Source organism: Nematolebias whitei, chromosome 2, assembly GCF_014905685.2.
Source record: "Nematolebias whitei isolate Nwh7 chromosome 2, NemWhi1, whole genome shotgun sequence".
Lineage (NCBI taxonomy): Eukaryota > Metazoa > Chordata > Actinopteri > Cyprinodontiformes > Rivulidae > Nematolebias > Nematolebias whitei.
This window is the reverse complement of record NC_056499.1, coordinates 44457684-44477021: the sequence shown is the minus strand read 5'-3', so window position 1 is coordinate 44477021 and position 19338 is coordinate 44457684. Positions and strand designations below refer to the sequence as shown.

The window sequence follows — 19338 nt, the reverse complement described above, 5'->3', positions numbered from 1 at the left end:
TCCTGAATTCCAGCCTTCTGAACTCTGGAACTGCTCTCAGAACCGCATAACTTCCTCTGAACTAGGAAGTGTTGCACCTTTTAAAAGAGCTCACTTCCGGTTCATTTGAGAACTTTCTGATTGGTCGATGGACCAAAACAGAGGTGTGTTTTGTGATGTAAGAGGTTATTAAAAGTCAAGGAAAAAGATTAAGATTGTTTAAGAACAGACAGAAGATATTATGAATAACTCAGACTTTGTGGAGTCAATTCTCTAGTATCTTGCTGTAAAAGTTAAACATGACATTTCTTTTTCAGTAAACTTGCAGTTGACCGAAACTTGACCTTTGACCAACTTACACAACTTGCTCATTGAAGACAGAAAATCAGACAATGCATCATTAACCTGATTTCTACTTTGAATGAGGATTAAAAATCACTAATACTGTTTCACAGTTGATTTAAATGAGTAGTTCACTTCAACATTTAAAAATGGTTTGAACTAAACACAATTTGATTATCAAAACATTTGTAAAATAGTAATGATAATAGAAAGTAGTGTTCTTTCACTTGATCAATTCAAGAAAGAAAGTCTCAGGATGGGTCAACCTGTATTTCTGGATTCAAATCAATGAAATTACAGTTTCTGTCCCATAAGGTCCTTAAGGTCAGGATTTGACCTCAGGCCTAGTTCACTACAAATCACATGTGACCCTCCAGATACGTCTTCCGAATTTGTCTGCAGAGATACCTACTTGTATAATATTGTACTTTATCACTGCATTATAAGTATCTATAAATGTAGATACTTATAGTATACTCATAGTTTTGTCTCTTTAAGAGCTCATTTGAGGAAGAAAAAAAAATAACTTCATCATTTGTGCATAGCAGGTGAAACTCTAGATGTACACAAATAATAACTACCAGTAACTTTACTCAAAGTAATTTTTTTTTTAATTTTACATTTACTAGAGTAGATTTTTAAGCGAGTAGCTTTCCTTGTACTTGAATGAAACTTCAACAAAGTCCCTGCATTTTTACTTGAGTGTGTGCTTTGTAATCTTTCCCCCTCTTGACTGTATTGCACCTTGTTTTGTCACACTGTAGTTCACTAATCTTATATTGTACAGGTGGCTGTCTCCTCAAGAAGCTAGCCTCAAGCAAATATGTAGAAGGCCTTCCTTCTAACTGAAAACACTCAGATATTTGCTCTTACATCTAACTTGTAGTTGTTAACCCAAGCCACCACTGACTAACATCACCTGAGGCCATTTATCAGCCTTTATGCAGATCCATCTAGAGTCACAAAAGAAAGCATTCCTTAAAACCGGAACACAGTGTCTTAGTGGTTAGCACAGTTGCCTGACAGCAAGAAGGTCCTGGGTTCAATTCCCAGATTGAATTGTGGGTCTTTTTGTATATATGGAAATCTAAATGATAACACAAAAATGTGAAAGGTAAGGGTGCTGAAAAGTGCTTGACCATGGGGTCTTCCACATGCCGTTTGGCTAAATCTAGTCAAAATTTACAGTGAATTTTATGTTAAAGTAAGTCAAGTAAGATTTATTTGTATATCACATTTAAAACAGGAACTGTTACCAAAAAAGAAAATCACTTATTTTACATTACACTATATTTTAATTGGTAACATTCTATTTGAATCAGTTTTCCTTTGAACATAATTTTTTCCTGTTTTTATTTGTAAAGGCCAATTTTATTTTGACTTAAGATAAGATGAGATCAGAACTTTATTGATCCCGCAGGAAATTGTTGTGCTAGAGTTTCAGTACAAAGGAACATACACTGGTCTTCTTCCTGCAGTCCACCTGCAGCTCTTTAGTTGTTCCAATGGTGAGTTGCAGGTGGTTCTGTCCTTGAGTAATTTATGGGAGACTGTGACGAAGTGAGGATTCAACATGTCTGCTGGATTCCTTAGATAGAGAACTTTACTAACTGGCTTTTCTATGTATGTGAATGTTTCTGTAAATTGCCCTGAGACATGTTTGTTGTGATTTGGCGCTATATAAATAAACTGAATTGAATTGGAATGACAAGAGGCAGCACGGTGGCGCAACTGGTAGAGCTGCTGCCTCTCAGCAAGCAGGTCCTTGGTTCAAACCCCGGTCCGGGGGCCTTTCTGGGTGGAGTTTGCATGTTCTCTCCGTGCATGCGTGGGTTTTCTCCGGGTGCTCCGGTTTCCTCCCAAAGTCCAAAAACATGCATGTTAGGCTGATTGGTAACTCTAAATTGTCCCTAGGTGTGAGTGAGAGAGTGAATGGTTGTTTGTCTCGTTTGTCTCTATGTGGCCCTGTGATGGACTTGCGACCCGTCCAGGGTGTACCCCGCCTCTCGCACAGTGATTGCTGGACATGGGCACCAGCGACCCCCGTGACCCAAAATGGAATAAACGGGTAAAGAAAATGGATGGATGGATGGATGACAAGAATTAAAGTGTCAAACATCTAATGGAGTGACTTTTTTTTACAGACAGTGTAAGTCTTAATTTACAGAATATCAAACATTCATGCTAGTTTCACTGTTGTTTTCTAAATGCACTTTGATTATTGAAAAATGTAGTAAATGTGTAGAGCAGGTATTCAATCAATTGGTCCCGACACTTGTTCATAATTCACCTAATGAGGTTTAACAACAGAAGGATCTGAGGGGATTTCTTTTTAAAACTATTATTTTATACTGAATGATATATTTAAAATCATTGAACATTCAAAACATTCATTGAGCTGACACTAATACTTCAAGCAATACAAGTTAGATCATAGAATGGATTTTTTTTTCTTTGCTTTTTGAAAAGGGAATGAGATTTAACACAATTTCTCATTGAGACGATTTTTCCCCTCAAGGTCACTTGATACATCTTTTAAGACATTCGTTTTTCACTTCTAAAGCCACATTTTGGTCTGTATGTAAATGGCTTATTCCTCAAGACAAACTAATTATTTTTCTTAAGTGACATTAAGAGTGACAGGCTGACGAGTTGCAATCACATATGTTTATTCTTAAGGTTGTTTTCACACCTGATAGTCCAGTAGACTCGGTTCGGTTGGGGACCAATATTCATAATATTTTGTTTACATTTGAGCTGGTGCGTTTGCATTCACACTGCACTGTGCAGTCGAGCCAACCTGTTCGAATCAACCTGTTCCCCCACTCGCCTGTGGGGGTGCTGCACCAAGAACTACTGAAAGAAATGACACAAAAACCTCTGCAGACACATCTTCTTCTTCTTCTGGAAATAAAAACAAAAATGGAGTGGCATCAAATTTGAGCAGTTTCAGGATTTCTGTTTTGTCATTTTTCAACAATGGACTCAGCATGAGTGGAAGATGAGACAGAAGACCATGGAGAATATTGTTTTTCAAACAAGGCAGCTGACGGCTCCATGTGAGGTAAGAGAAATGCATGTTTGCTTACCCTGCGCTGTAGACCACTTCCTGCTTGTGGAGCGGTGTCTGGTCCACTTCCATTCACACTGTACTCGAACCATGCTAGAGTTTTTTTCCACCGGACCGAGACCTAGGTTTTTAGGCGGGCCAGAGTTCCCCTTTTTATTCTGTGACAGAGTTTGATGGTGTGTTCACACCTCCCCAAATGAACCGGACTTCCTAGGCAAACAGACTAGAGTTCGGAACAACAGGGCTGGTGTGAATGCACCCTAAGAGGGCAGTGATGATGTACGAGCAGAATGAGATGAGACCACTTGTTTGACCAACTCAAAGTAAAGTGATCTCAGGGGGTGGGTAAAATGGAGATAGATTCCATAACCCCCACAGACCCAAGCTTTTTTCTCTCTCCAAGATACATGGGATTAGTAAGTCCTAATAAATTAAATAACTAGACTTTGTCATGGTACAGGACGTTGATTTAGAGAAAAAAAAAAGTCCCCATATGAAGAAGTAGGTTTATTTTTGCAATGCATATTTTTCCTTGCAATGGGATCAGAAGGTCCCAATTCCACTACAAATGTTCAGCTTGCAGTTCTCTAAAAAAAATAATGTCCCCATATGAGGACACTGGGTCTTAATTAAACTCCCTGTAAATGGTCAGCAGAAAGTAGGCATGATGCATCAGAATTAATTGAAAATATGAGAACTTTCTGACCTGCCACTGATAAACATCAGTTTGCAAAATACATGAGCGATCATGTAAAACTGAGGCTGTGCTTAAAAAGCAACTTTCAAATATTTTTTTAATCAATGTGCAGTCAGTCACCTCTCAGTCCGAGAGGGGGACTAAAGTCAATCTGAAACACACAGACAGTTAAGTTAAGTTTCACTTCTTCGCAAGCACATCTACTTTTCAACTTCTGCTACACACTGACTGAGGCTTCGTCTCATGAACACTTCACTTGAATTCGGAACTGGGAGAGAAAAACTCAGTTCTGCATAGAAGAGAAGCATCCTTTCTGCACAGAGACGGGGCAAAAGATACAGAAGAAACAAAGCAGAACCTGACCGAACCAGAACCATCACACCGCAGAGTGTTAAATCCCAGCTGACTTCAGAGCCAGTGGCCGGACCTTCGTCCCTCCAACCGATGATAGGTGAGCTTTGAGGAGACAATCAGCCTCTCAGCCACCGGAGCATCTCAGGCCTTGCTGCTATCATTTTAAGCAGCTGTGGAAGCAGCTGGATGGATTTTAAGCAGCTGGATGGGTAGCTGTGCAGCTACCCATCCAGGCTGTCACATTGTAAAGTTTGCAGATGATACAGCGGTAGTGGGATGCATCACAAACAATGATGAGTCCAGCTACAGGCAAGAGGTGGAACACCTGGAGAGCTGGTGCAGAGAGAATAACCTTCACATCAATGTGAAGAAGACAAAGGAGATGATTGTGGACTTCAGAAGGAACAAAAGCATCTACACCCCCCTGAACATAAGAGGATCTGCGGTGGAAGTGGTCTCCAGCTACAAGTACTTGGGTGTACACATGAATGACAACCTCAGCTGGAGCAACAACACCACCAGCCTGATCAAGAAAGCTCATCAGAGACTCTACTTCCTCAGACGGCTGAGACGAGCTGGTCTGGGAAGCTCAGTCCTCACCTCCTTCTACAGGTGTGCAGTGGAGAGCATCCTGTGCTCCAGCATCAACGTGTGGCATGGAGGCTGCACAGCTGCAGAAAGAAAAGCTTTGCAGAGAGTGGTGAAGGCTGCACAGAAATCTGTTGGAATCAGCCTCCCCACCATCACAGACATCTACACCTCCAGATGCAGGAAGAGGGCCACCTGCATCATGAAGGACCCCACTCACCCAGCACACACACTTTTTGCCCCACTCCCCTCAGGAAGGAGATTAAGGAGCATTAAGTGTAGAACCACTAGACTGAGGAACAGCTTCTACCCTGAGGCTGTTAGACTCATGAATCTCTAACTAGAATAATCACTGTGAAAAACCACATCATGTTGCTGCTGATCTGTTTCATGTTGCTGCTGATCTGTTTCAATGTTGATGTGTTCATGCGTGCACATCTGTTCACAGACTCATGTTCACGTTTGTGCTGATGTTCAATGTTTTTATGTTATGAGTGCTTAGTGTATATTTAGTTGATGTTTTTCTTAGTTCATATCTTAGATGTTATTACTGTTTTTCTTATACATTTTATTGTTGGATGTAACTGGGACCCTGTGTACATAATTTCCCTCCACCACATGTACCACATGAGGTGCGAATGACAATAAAGAAACTCTGACTCTGACTGACCTTTGATACAAAGCTATTTTGTTATTCAGTTAACTTTTGTCATGCATAATCTTCATCAGATATACCACAGATTATTATTTCTGTAATAAAATGGCATCAAGTCACAACAGAAGTCATCTCAGGGCACTGAACAGAAACATTCATATATATAATAAGTTAACAGAAACATTTATATTTAAAAATACTAACATTATTTATCTGAGGAGCAGACTGATTTGAGTTTAAATCATTGCAGAACTCTCACTCGGTGAACTTAAGTTCATTAAAAGTTCATTAGCAGGATTTTGCCTCCAGAACTGGTCCTGAAGTGCGGTGGAAATCCAGGCTGATCTGAGCAGGACTGAGTAGAGTTAGGGCTGAGTAGGAGTGGTGCACAAGGGGAGTATGTGTCCCTGTCATGGATTTGCGACCTGTGCAGGATGTACCCCGCCTCTCACACAATGATAACTAGACATGGGCACCAGTGACCCCAGTGACCAGAAAAAGAAAAAAAAACGAGTGAAAGATAATGGATGGATGAATTTGTACTGCACTTTACATTTTTCAGTCTCAAAGTGCTATAATATAAAACAGCTAGAGAGAATAGATCAAGAATTAAAACCACTAAAAACAGCAGGATTAAAAATACATTTAAACACTATAAAATATTTCAAAGAACAAAGTCCTCAGTCTTTTCTTAAAACTTTCTCTGAAGTATCTTTAGATGGTTGGGGAAGGTGTTCCACAGACGAGGAGCAGCAGATCAAAAGGCCATGTCACCCATGGTGCAGTTTTGTTCCAGAAGGGCAGAGCAGGGAGGATTTTGTGGAGCGGAGGGATTGTGTTGATGTCTGAGCAGTGAGAAATCATTTGAGGTAGTATGGAGCATTGCCATGGATGGATTGGTGGGCGAGTAAGGAAACCTTGCATTCAGTGCAGAGTGAGATGGGAAGCGGGGGTTTAAGGATTGGGGTGAGGTGGTCATGTTTCCTTTGCTTCATTAGAGTCCTGGCTGCACTGCTGTACATACTGCAGTTTTTGAATGTGTCTGGATGGAATTCAATAAAAAAGTTCACTAGTCCACATAAGTGGAGAGAGCACAATTGGGCTCAGTTAGGCTGAAAGAAATCAGTACAAAAATGTGGATGATATCTGAAAAAAGCAGAAATTTTGAGGGGGGAAAAAACAGCTGAATAGAAGTTAAAGAAGCAGAAAGAAGCTTACATTATCAGAAGGAACGTCACGAGCACTACTGTACCCAATTAGGCCGAAAGAAGCAGAAACTGGCACAAAAAAGTGCAAAGTATCTGAAAACTGAATAGTAGCTAAAAAGTCAGAAATAAGTTTAAATTCCCATAAGGAAGTGGAGAAAGCACAGTTGTGCCCAGTCGGCTGAATGAAGCAGAAACAAGCACAAAAAGTGGGAATTATCTGAAAAAAATTGAAATTTGCAATTAAAAAGCTAAATAGTAGCTAAAGTAGCAGAAAAAGTGTAAATTACCAGAATGAAGTTGAGAGGGCACAATTGTGTCTAATTAAGCAAAAATGAGCACAAAAGTGGAAGATATCTGAAAAATCAGAAATTTCCCAAAAAACTGCTGAATAGTAGCTAAAAAGGCAGAAAGAAGCTTAAATTACTAGAAGGAAGAGGAGAGAACAAACATGCTCAATTAGGCTGAAAGAAGCAGAAATGAGCACAAAAGTCAAAATTATTTGAAAAGAAAAAAAAAAAAAAAAAAACACCAGCTGAGTAGTAGCTAAAGAAGCAGAAAGAAGCTTAAATTACCAGAAGGAAGGGGAGAGAGCACAATTGTGCCCAATTAGGCTGAAAGAAGCAGAAATGAGCACAAAAAAAGGGACAATATGAGAGAAAGCTGAAAGTTGCAAATTACAGCTGAATAGTAGCTAAAGTAGCAGAAATAAGCTTACATTACCCGTCTAGATAGATACTTTATTAATCCCGGGGGGAGTTTATAATGATAATGTGTTGCCATCATTGTATGTTAATGGCAAAATTGACTCTGCATTTAACCCATCCACCCTCAGGTGGAGCAGTGGGCAGCTATTGAAGGTGCTCGGTGGGCAACGGGATGACCTGTCCTGCTCAGAGACACCACAAGATGTGCAATGACTGGGGATTGAACTTGTGACTTTCAGGTCCCGAGTCAGCTGCTCTGCCTCTACCCCATCTCGGCTACTCTTGCAACACCCAGTATCATTTCTAACTATACAGAAAAATAGACACATATGAAATAATCAAAAAGTAGCACAAATCTTCTACTGTCTACTCTCAAATAAGACTTAAGAAGACACACCTAGTACAGTATATTCTACTGTGTCCTCTAGGATGTAGTAAACTAGACTATCTCACAGTAATGCCACACTCCTTTATCAGCCTGCCATGGCTGAATATCAGTGTCCAACATTGGAATTGAATCTTTCAAAACTCAATATTGTTCATCTTTTTATTTCTTGAAAACATCTAAATAATTTACATTTTATATTTTAGTGCAGTTTCATTCTTTAGTTTGCATATGGATGATGACTTCTATTACTACTAAGTATTACACTAAGAACTACTATTAGTGCTTAGTGTATTATTACTTTAGTGCATTCTTAGTTTAGTGTATGTCTTAGTTCATGTCTTGGATCTTATTACAGTTTTTCTTTACAATTTGTATTTCTGTCGGATGTAACTGGGACCCTACGTACATAGTTTCGTTCCACCTCATGTACAACATGTGATGTGAAAGACAATTAACAAACAAACAAACTTGAATTCATGGAGAAATGTGTGTGAGCAACTTTAATTTGGATTTTTTTCTATGATATGAATCAGTACAGTACACATGTGTTTATGTACCGTGAGCCTGGAGGAAAGTCAGAGCCTTAAACTGTGTGGAAGACAGTTTGTAAATCACATTGGTCTCTCTATAGACCTGCATCCTACCTGATACTGATTCTAATGGCAGATCTGCAGATACACAAAGCAGCTTACACTTCATCCTATTGTTTTGTGCCTGCATAATTGGGATTTTGTTCTGTTTATTGCCTTCACTGTCACACAGTACTCCACATCTGTTACAGCTTTCTCTTTCAATCTATAAAATGACTGAACTTATTTGTTGTTGATTGCTATAACCGTCTTAAGAAGTAGGACTGACTTGTGACTCGGGAGGCGCTGTGTGACTGTCTGGAAACCAGAACAAGTTTATTTTCAACCAGTAGTAGTTGAGTAGTATTTTTTATTTGCATGTTTTAAATTGTTGGATTTTTTAAATTATTGTGTTAGCAAATGAAAGCCTGTGTACAAGCTTCAAAATACCAACACGCTTGTTGTTTGTTGGTCTAAATGACAGAGCAGATCGGGTGATTTATGTCCCATCTTTCTGCATCGGCGACCAGGTGCCTCTTAGCCAAACTATTCTGTATTTCAAGAGATCTCTTGACTGCAGTAGTGTTGACATGTAAAGTGTGTTCTCTCTTTGTTTGATTGACTCGAGTGTGCCGTTAATTCTCAGGTGCATGATGGAGTCAAGCTCCTTGGGTTACACTTCTCTTTTGGCAGCTCTGATGATGGACTTCAGCGATACTTGTGTTCACATCAGGGACCTGAACCTGCCATGCTCCTCTGGTTTGTTGAAACAGCTGAAACTCTAACGAGTCTCCTCAGATTGTACAAGGACACTACTTGGACTGTTATTGACTGTCTTGTTTTTTTTGTGCCCTATATTTGCTGCAGTTGTCTCACCAGTACAGTCATTTGTAAAGCAGATACATGCACGTCCATACATCTAGATTGCACCGAATACTTGTGATAAAGTGCATAAACTCACAAGTGAATTGTATAATCAGAGGCCATTTAAATGGCTATACAACCACCCACAGATGTGTGTCCCCAAATAATACAACCATTTTGACAAAGGACGGCAATAAAGTGTAAGTGTAAGTGTAAGCTTCTAGTAAAATATACTACAGCAACTTAGTGTGTTTTTAGAACAATACAAAAATGTAACAGAGATTAAAACAAAATAACTTTTTATTCTGGAAAAGCGACAACAAAGTCAGCTTCATTAACCATCCATCACTATGGTTTTCTTTAAAATACAAGTACTGTTCGTTAAATGTGCTATGTGTCAATGTATGCTCCCATATAACGATGAATAGTGTACTCTGTATTTGACCCATCATACATAAGATGCACCGAAGTGGGGCAGCGGGCAGTTATTCGAGTGCCTGGGGAGGAGTTGGAGATTAGGTGTCTTGCTCAAGGACACCAGGACATGTGAAGATTGGGGAATCTAACTGGTCAAGGTCAACTGCCTTACCACTGATGCATAGCTGCCCTATTATTACAGTTTATTGGTCACCCTGCATAGTTGCTTAAAATCCAGAACTTACTGGATACAAACAGTACTGACATAGATCTTGACAGACTACTGAAACCAGTTAAAACTTGCTTTGTGCTTTTGAAAGCTAACTTTATAGGCCCTTTTCTTTGGAGACCTGGTGAAAAAGCAGGGTGACTCTCAAAAACATACTGCACTGACGCACTTAAAACGGTAACTGGATTTAGTGACTGCATAGACTTGTGGGTTTGAAATGCAATTTAGTTCTTGTCTATTGCTGTGAAATTTCACATTCTTTTTACACTTGTGTGGCTTTGATGTTGGATCATGTCAGTATGACATACAAACGTATGAAACAATGTACAGCAGTTGTGAAAGGAAAAAAACCAAAACTGTACCATTCTTGTGGGAATCTCATATTTTCACACTTGAAAACACGTTAAATTAGTTACCATCAGTGTGTCGTACCTGTTTAGTCTGGTATTTTAGTTTAGTTTCATCCATGTTCCCAGCCAGTGTTGCTTCAGCTCTCCTGATTAACTCAGCACGCCTGTTGCTCATCAGTCATCCTTCCAGCTGTACTAACTCACTTATCATCCATCCAAGTACAGCCCTAAGTAATCTCATGGGGTCATATGATTTTCCACACACACACACACACACAAAGAAAACCATAATAAGGTTTTACATATAAATACAAGATCTGTAAGTATCTTTCATTTTTTTTTTTTTTAAACAGCTTTTAAATTCAGAGTCGTGGGAGCTGGTGCTTATCTACAGCAGTCACTGTTCGAGAAGCGTGGTCAAGTCACACGTACCTCACAGGGCCACATGGAGACAACCAAAGCATTCACATTCTCACACCTACTCAAAATGTAAAATGGTCATTTAACCCATCTTGTATGTTTTTGATCTGCAGTAGAGGTGGTAAATCTGGCTCACTTTATAGACTCAGATTAATTTAAATCAGTCCCTAAAATGATGAGTTCACTTGAGTCATTCCTGCTGCAAACCAACCTCTAACTCCCAAACAAAATGCTATGGTGTTTATTTTTTTAAGGATCCATATTTTCAGATGTGTATTCCATAATTCCACTCACCCAATAACAGCTTACAGAAGATGGACTAAAACAAATGGAACAACAACATAAAACGTGTAAATCAAATGTAAAATGTATCCAGCATATTAATTGATGTAATACTGTATGAGAGATAAGATAGAACTTTATTGATCCCGCAGGAACTTGTTGTGCCAGAGTTTCAGTACAAATGATCATACACAAGGAATCACACAAGATATAAACATAACAGAGAATATAACAATACCAACAGTTAAGTTCTAAAACAGGTCAGGTGCAGACAGAAACATTAAAATGTTTATTGTAGTGCAGGGTTAATTTTATTGTTCTATGTGTAGAAAGGGGGATGAGTTGAAAAGTTTGATAGCCAAAAGGAGGAAGGACTTCCTGTGGCGTTCTGTGGAGCACCTCGGTGGTCTCAGTCTACGACTGAAGATCAATTAAACTGAAGTTTGATATGCATGCTATTTATGTAAATGTTATAATTCATTTGAACCCATAACTTTATCAGTGACCTGTAAACCCACCTCAGCGACCTGACGCATCTGAGTAAGCAGCGTGATTCTGCGGTATGTCCCCTGTTTCTCTTATCAGAGCTTTGTTTCAAGTGCAAAAGTACAAAACTTCTGGAAGAAAAAACTAACAGAAAACAATGCTTTGTTTTCAGGACATTTTAAAATTATTATTCCTAGATTGAGCCCGACCGATAACTGCTTTATCTTTCCTAACTGACTTCAAGATGATCTAATTTGTGTCACTTTGTTTTTTTATTTTATGTTGTCACCTGTTCACAAAAAAAAAAAAAAGTACTCAGTTATTAAAACATCCTTTTTTGCAAAATATACACATAAAGTGAGATCATGCAGATGTGTTGAATGTCAGAATTGTCAGACTTGTTTTTTTGTGTGTTTCATGTCCTCACCTCATTAGCCTACATGGAGGAGAAATGGGAATAGGAACTATTCATTAAACATTTATTTAAACAGGTTAGTCTCATTGAGCCTCCAGGACTCATTTACAAGAGAGACCTGTTTTAAACAACAAACTCAGATGAGGTACAAATGACAATAGATTTTCAAATAAAAAGTAAATAAAATTAAAAATAGAAAAAATTATATATATATATATAAAAAAAAAAAACCAGCTACATTATAAAGCGATCTAAAATACTAAAAACAGGGACATGTCTGCGTTGTTTTTTGCCATGAACTTAACAGTTGTTTAAAATCCCTTAAAGAGGTCAAGATCGAGAGCTTCAGATCTTTTTGCAAGATATTCCAGGAAACAGGAACGGAGTAGGAGAAGGCCCTTTTGCCTAGTTCGGTCCGCACTGAGGGAACACTGCAGGTAATAATGTCCTGAGAGTGCACGCTGTAACTGCACTCACGCAGAGACATGTAGAAGGAGATATGTATATAAAGGCAACAAAACAATAAGTGATTTAAAGATGGTAGAAAATGTACCAGTGAGAGAGTCTGCGTGAAGTTAATGATGATCAGTTAACCAATGAATACAGGGTGCAGTGGTGGGTACGGTAATTATAGCCAGTTATGAATCGGAGCGCACCACAATAGACAGCATCCAACATCTGCAAGGTGCTTGCGGGAACCTTCATGTAAATGTCACCGTAGTCAAAGGAGGGGAGGAAAGTCACAGTTACAAGGCATTCCCTAGCATTCAGAGTTAGACAGGATTTATTTCTAAAAATTAAACCCAATTTTACTTTCAATTTCTCTACCAAGTTTTCCACATGAGTTTTAAAAGAGAGATGTGAATCAACCAAAATACCCAAGGAAGGGCTGCTGGTACCGACTTCCTGTTTGAAAACAACATCCCTTTGATTTTATCAGCATTTAGCACCAGTTTGAGATGGAACAAATCTGACTGGATGATGTTGAATGCAGACTGAAAAATCTGGAAAACCTTAGCAACTGTTTTATCTCGACAATAAACAACTGTGTCATCAGCATAGAAATGTAAGGATGCATCAGGAATGATCTGACCTACATTACTTATGTAGATTGTGAAGAGGGTGGGTCCTAAGACTGAACCTTGTGGTACACTGTTGTTAACAGCTAGATAGCTGGAAAAAGTAGTTATGTTAAACACATTGTCCCTGATCTGAGAGATAATTAGAGAACCAGCCAATAGTGTGATCTGAGAAACCAATTTCTGAGAGCTTATAAGATGTCATGATCCACAGTGTCAAAAGCTTTAGACAGGTCTAAGAAAAGTGCAGCACAATAACCCTTAGCATCCAGTGCTTCAACAACATTATTAAAAATCTTCAGTGAAGCAGTCGTTGCTGTGTTGTTTTCTGAAATCACATTAATGGGGAGGTAAAATGTTGAAAGAATCCAAATACGTCTTCACTTGAGAGTTTATCAATTTTCCTAAAAATATAGCAAGAATACAGAGTTTAGAGATTGGTCAGTAGTTGTTCAGTATTTGTGAGTTCTCCTCCCTACAGTAAAGTTAGAACAAAAGCTGTTTTCAAGGCATTTGGAACAGTGTTTTGGTTTATGGATAGATTAAATATGTGAGACACTGGTTCTGCAATGATTTGTGCAGCCAACCTTACGAAATAAGGTGGAAGGTCATCAGAGCCAGCAAATTTTCTAGGGTCCCAACCTTTTAATAATTTGTTAACCTCACTAACAGAAACATTGAAAATGAACAGGTATGGTTTACTGAGGATTGACTTGAGGGAGATATTTGATTTGTAGACATTTTGCTTAACCTCCCAAGACCCGGACTCTTGCATATGTGGATACCAGGTCCTAGGAGATTAAAGGACACGTAGCTGGTTTTCCATTAGTAACTGTGGCAAACAAGCAACTAGAAGCAACAAAATGTTTGTTGAAACAGTTCAGGATCTTGTGCTTATTTGACACAGGAACAGAGTTAACAAGAAGTTGTCAGATGAATGGGAGCTCCCGGAAAGTGATTTGATAATTTTCCAGACTCTTTTAGGGTCATTTAGATATTTTGTGGTCTGAGCTAAGAAGTAGTCACGTTTTGCGACTTTGATTTTTTTTTTCTAATATAGATCTATAATATTTATTTATTTTATAGAAGTATAATTATGAAAATAATTTTACCTTAGGGTTTTATACAAACCTACTCTTAATTATGGTAAATACAGAAGGTTATTTTAAGTATTTGCTGCATACAAATACTGGTCAACCTGTGTGCAATGCATAAAAGTTGGAAAAAAGAATGGCTTTTTGAAAGTAAATCTCTGTAGTGAATTTTACCATAAACTGCAGACGATAACAGTAATTGTCATATAACATAAAATGTTTGCATGGAAAAACGTAGATGAATAGTTTTGCAAAGACAACACACACCACATTCAACCTCTTCCTAAATCCAACTAATGAAGTGCTCACCAGGCTTGGTGCTGTGGAAATATGTCAACAGGGAACCAGGAGAACAATGTGGCAGTGGTTGCACACACATAAAAACAGGCTGAGGCCAGTCTAGAATCAATTTTCATCATCTCTGCTACAGCTGCTGCCTGGTTAGGCGATTTAAAGGACCAAACCATGTCGCCATGAAGGGCACAATAAGTTACATTCAGATGTGCAAAATGGGTTTGGGTCTTTGTGTGGATCGAAGGCTGTTCCAGGCCAAGAACTTACCCCTACAGATGGTGCCGTTGCCCACATAGCCTGGCTTGCAGGTACACAGGTGTCCTCTGATGGTGTTGGTGCAGATGGCATTCTCATCACACAAATTTTGGCCACTTGCGCACTCGTCATGCTCTGTGGGAGAGGGAGAGAATAGCTGTGAATATGTGTGAAAGAGACTCTTTTTTTTTTTCAACTGAGAAGCAACAGAAACTGTACTCTGAATGGAAGTCAAGCAGGGACTTGGCTGAGAAAATAAAGCCATGGCAGACATTTTATTCTAACAACAGTCATCGTTTTGAACAGCCATGTTTCCAAACATTATTTTTTTCAGCTTGGCTGGCCTACAATGGATTTGGATTGCATGCTGATTCATGAGAGTGATTTCCAACATTAAAAGCTCTGCTGCTCTTCCTGGCATTCTTTTATTTAAAAACCATCATTAGCAGCAGAGGCATAAGTAGCAACACCTGATGTCGACCAGGTGCGCTAACTGACTGACTGATTAGGAAAATACTCAATTAGATGTTTTATTTAGGCTTAGACACTGCAGCGCTTTCCATGAAAATATAAAGTAATGGAACAGAGCACTGCAAAACCTCAAATCTAGTTGGTTAAAATGTGTTGAGCTTTAATTTCGTTTTTTAATACGACACATTTTTCCTTCCAAGGTTGGTTTACTTGCAGCGTTTTACACTTCTTGCAATAAAAACATTGCTTTAAGAAATTTTCTTCTGGTAGACATTTTATCTGTGAATTTAAGTATATATTACTGATTGGAAAAGTAGCATCGTTGGTGGTCTGGTTGCATTACGCATTATATTGTAAACTTCTTCGTAAAATACCTTCATTTATCTTCCATGGAAAAATCATAGTAAAAAGCTTTAAAGAAGAGTTTAATGAACATCTTTCAAACGCAATAAGTTGTACGAGCTAATGTAAAACTGTTATCATCTGTAACTTCTTGCTTGGGTCATGCAGATCCCTCTACAGATGACTGAATGCAGCCCTGACTCTGTAACCTTACTACCTGCACACGCTAAGAGCACTAGCAGGATCATACGTTCAAAGGGTTGCACAAAAATACAACAGATTAAAAAAAAAAAAAGACTGTATACACCGACACAAATAGTCAAACAAACATGTTTGTTTAAAAAAGAACTGTGTATCATTCAGTCTTATTCACATTTGTGATTAAAGGCACAGAAATTCTTGGAGGAATGCATATCGCCCGCTGTCTTTAATACCAGAGTTTTAGACTGAGATCATCTAATGTTGACAACTGATAAGGTCAAACTTCTAAAAAGTAACTTAATGTTCAATGCATGCTTAAGAGTATGGGCCTGTACCAAAGTAAAATTAGTTGTAACACTTAATGAATTACAGCCATTTAGTGTTTTCTGAAGTCAATAGGCTGTGGCAGCCATCTTGATTAGTCCAACAAAGTTAAGTCAGGTCCTCTGAATGTTTTTTTTTTTTTTTAACATTTCGTCTTTCATTCAAAACACTTTATCAGTTCGAGGAGACACAACAAACTCAGTCTTATAAATTGCACCTTCACATAGTGGATCAACCAGTTGGATGGTGCTCAGATGGTTTCTGTAGTCCGCCCTCTCCCCTGACGACTCGATTGAGGCAGCCATGACCAAAGTGAGTCAAAATATCTTGATTCATGCTCAATAATCCAGGTAAAAAAGATCCAACAAAGTTAAGACATGGCTGGCCTCGGTCTGATGAAGTCTTCTGGATGAAAGAAGAAATGTTTCAACATAAAGAAATTGTCCACAGGACCTGACTTAACTTAGTTGGATGTTTCTACCTAGATTATTGAGCATGAATCAAAATCATCTTGATCAGGTTTTGCTGTTAAAGTTAACTAGTTTTTTTTTATTATTATTTTTATTCATGCAACCTTTATTTATAGAGGTTAATCCCACTGAGCCTCGGAGACTCATTTACAAGGAGACCTGATTATACAGGAAGTTGTAGTTGTAAATGCAGCCATTACTTTCAGAAAGTTTCAACAAAACTGTGTGTTGTGAGTGGTTCACAAGATATTCTGGTAACACACAGACACAGAGACATTGGCAAAAACAATACTGACTGCTGCTGCAAGGCAAAATGCAGGGGAAGGGTGGGGGTGGGGGGGGAGGGGTTGTCACTAAAGTTATAATTGTATGAATTTGAACAAATGAGTGTGAATGTTTGTCTTGTTTGTCTCTATGTGTCTCTGTCCAGGGTGTCCCCCCGTCTCTCGCACAGTGATGTGTGGACATGGGCAAAAGTGACTCCCGTGACCCAAAAAAGAATAAGCTGGTAAAGATAATGGAAACAGAATAAGCTGGTAAAGATAATGGATGTCTTGTTGAACACTTTGCACGTCATGTCACATCTTTAAGACCTGATTAAATATTACTATGACAAATCTGTATGTTTTAATGTGTGTGACATTCAGTGTGTCACAACCTAATGACAAATTGATGAATTATTGATGGACTGGGCTAACTTTTGATTATTCCTCTTACTTGATGCTTCAAATTTTTAGTTTTGATTTGAAATGACTCTGAACATGCAGAATCATTCCTTTTCAGATCATTACTTTTTAAAGAAACAGTCGTCACTCTCCACACAGCAGGATCTGACATGAGGTCAGAACACATGCAATTACACATGTAGTTACTATGAGAAGTACTTCTACAACTTTTACCATGCTTCAGTGTTTTGGACTAAATAATTTGTTGTCATAAAATGCTAAAGCCTATTAATGGTTGGTGAGGAATAGCATGTTATACTCTGTCCAACTGTAATGCAACAACAAATCATATTCATTACTGATCAAGCTTTATGCTTTGGTGTATAATTTCTTTATGATTTATTTTAAAGTTGTCTCACAAGACAAGTGATATAAACTTTGAACAGAATGGTAAAAGGGCTCCTTCACTGCTTTACTGCATACACACTCCTAAGTATTACAATAATATTTAGGATTCATGATATATCATAGAAACATATTGAATAACGTAGACATGTTCACACCAGTGGTTCCAAATAGATTAAACCTATTGGGTGGAAAATGAATAATAAAACATCGTAGTGCCTTAAAGCCCCAATGATAGATTACTATATATATATATATATATATATATATATATATATATATCAATGTATATATATATATATATATAGTATATGTATATGTATACATATATACAGGTATATATGAACTAAAAATTATGTCCGAGTTTAGCAGGCAACCCTCCAACTCAGACCTTTAACTCTTGTACTGTTAAAAAAAAAACTTTGAGCACATTTTCCTACTTGTAAAGAGCTTTATAAATAAAATATTTTTGATTGACTGATTGATCGTTTGACACAAACCAACCTGATTGCTATCAGAGCTTTTTATTCCATGGTTGTTTATCATTGTCTACATGATAGAATAAACAGTAAAGCAGAACAGAAAACCCAATGACTTTAATAATATTAAGCATATTGTGTTTTTTATGGTCATCAAGTACATATTGATTTTTCATTCAGTAAATAAAATGTAAACAATTTTTTTTTTTACATAATTTGAATCTTGCTTTGCACGCAGTTTTATACCATGTGTGCTTAACAAATGTGACACCATCAGAATGTAGAAAAGAACATCTTAGTGTTAATTATTCGTGATGAGGTGTAGGACTTCTGTAACATAAAATAACTGTTTTTCCATAACTTTCCAGAAGAGTATACTATTGTAGAGGGTTGCATAAATTATGTGAGCTGATGAAGTGTTCTACGTTAGAAAATGGTGTCAAAGTTTGCAAAATGAAAATCCATCTAGGGTCTATTATAAAAAGGTGACTAAATATAATAATGATGATTGGGTGTTTGCATCTTATCTTCTCAAGGCCAGTGGCTGTTATTCTGTTGAGAATTATAAACTTCACTTGTTATTTTTATAGTTTGCAATTTGATGAAGGCCAGAATAAACATGTGGGTTAATATAGCTTTATGACCAACTACAAGGAGGCCAGAAAGTAAGAAATATTCACACATAGCTTCTCAGCAAAAGTTGTTTTTCTTACCAAACAGATTGCAAAATACAGCTGACTTCTTCACTTTTTTAAAGGTTGACCATGCAGTGCCTGCTCAATACCTTAGATGTGTAAGTTACATTCAACACAGTCCTGCGTTTGGAGTTTGAAGCAATTTAGGGGAGAAGCAGACACAGTGAAGGCAAGGTGTGTGACCACTAATGTTTTATTTAATTCAAATGGTCAGACCTACAAATGGTTACAAGTGGAACATATGTTGGGCATTGTTGCCACTCAGAGTTGTTTTCTGATTAACCAAAAATATGTGGCAGCCCGTGTGGAGACTGGACCCCCTTCTTGTGCTGGCATTTACATATGGATTTAAAATAAACCGAACAAAACTGCTTTAAATCAAAGAGGTGTCATGGAAAAAAAAGTGATTCCCAAAACAACCAGGTGTAGGAACAAAAAGGTTGAATCATGTCATCTGGACTTCGTTTTTTTTGTTAAAAAGAAACGTTTCGCCCCTCATCCAAACTTTGTGTTTTTGAAACCATTAGTGAAAAGGCCAGACTTCAGG

At 38.0% G+C, this 19338-nt stretch overlaps 1 protein-coding gene across 1 annotated transcript in view; it reads right to left on the bottom strand.

The window, feature by feature from the left end:
* Nucleotides 1-19338, bottom strand: part of LOC119426981 (protein kinase C-binding protein NELL1) — a gene marked incomplete at its 5' end in the record, with an annotated part of 564971 nt that overhangs the window by 156328 nt on the left and 389305 nt on the right. The window contains one exon of the mRNA XM_037694556.1: nucleotides 14752-14874. Coding sequence (XP_037550484.1) covers nucleotides 14752-14874 — 123 coding nt within the window. The remainder of the gene's footprint in view (nucleotides 1-14751; nucleotides 14875-19338) is intronic.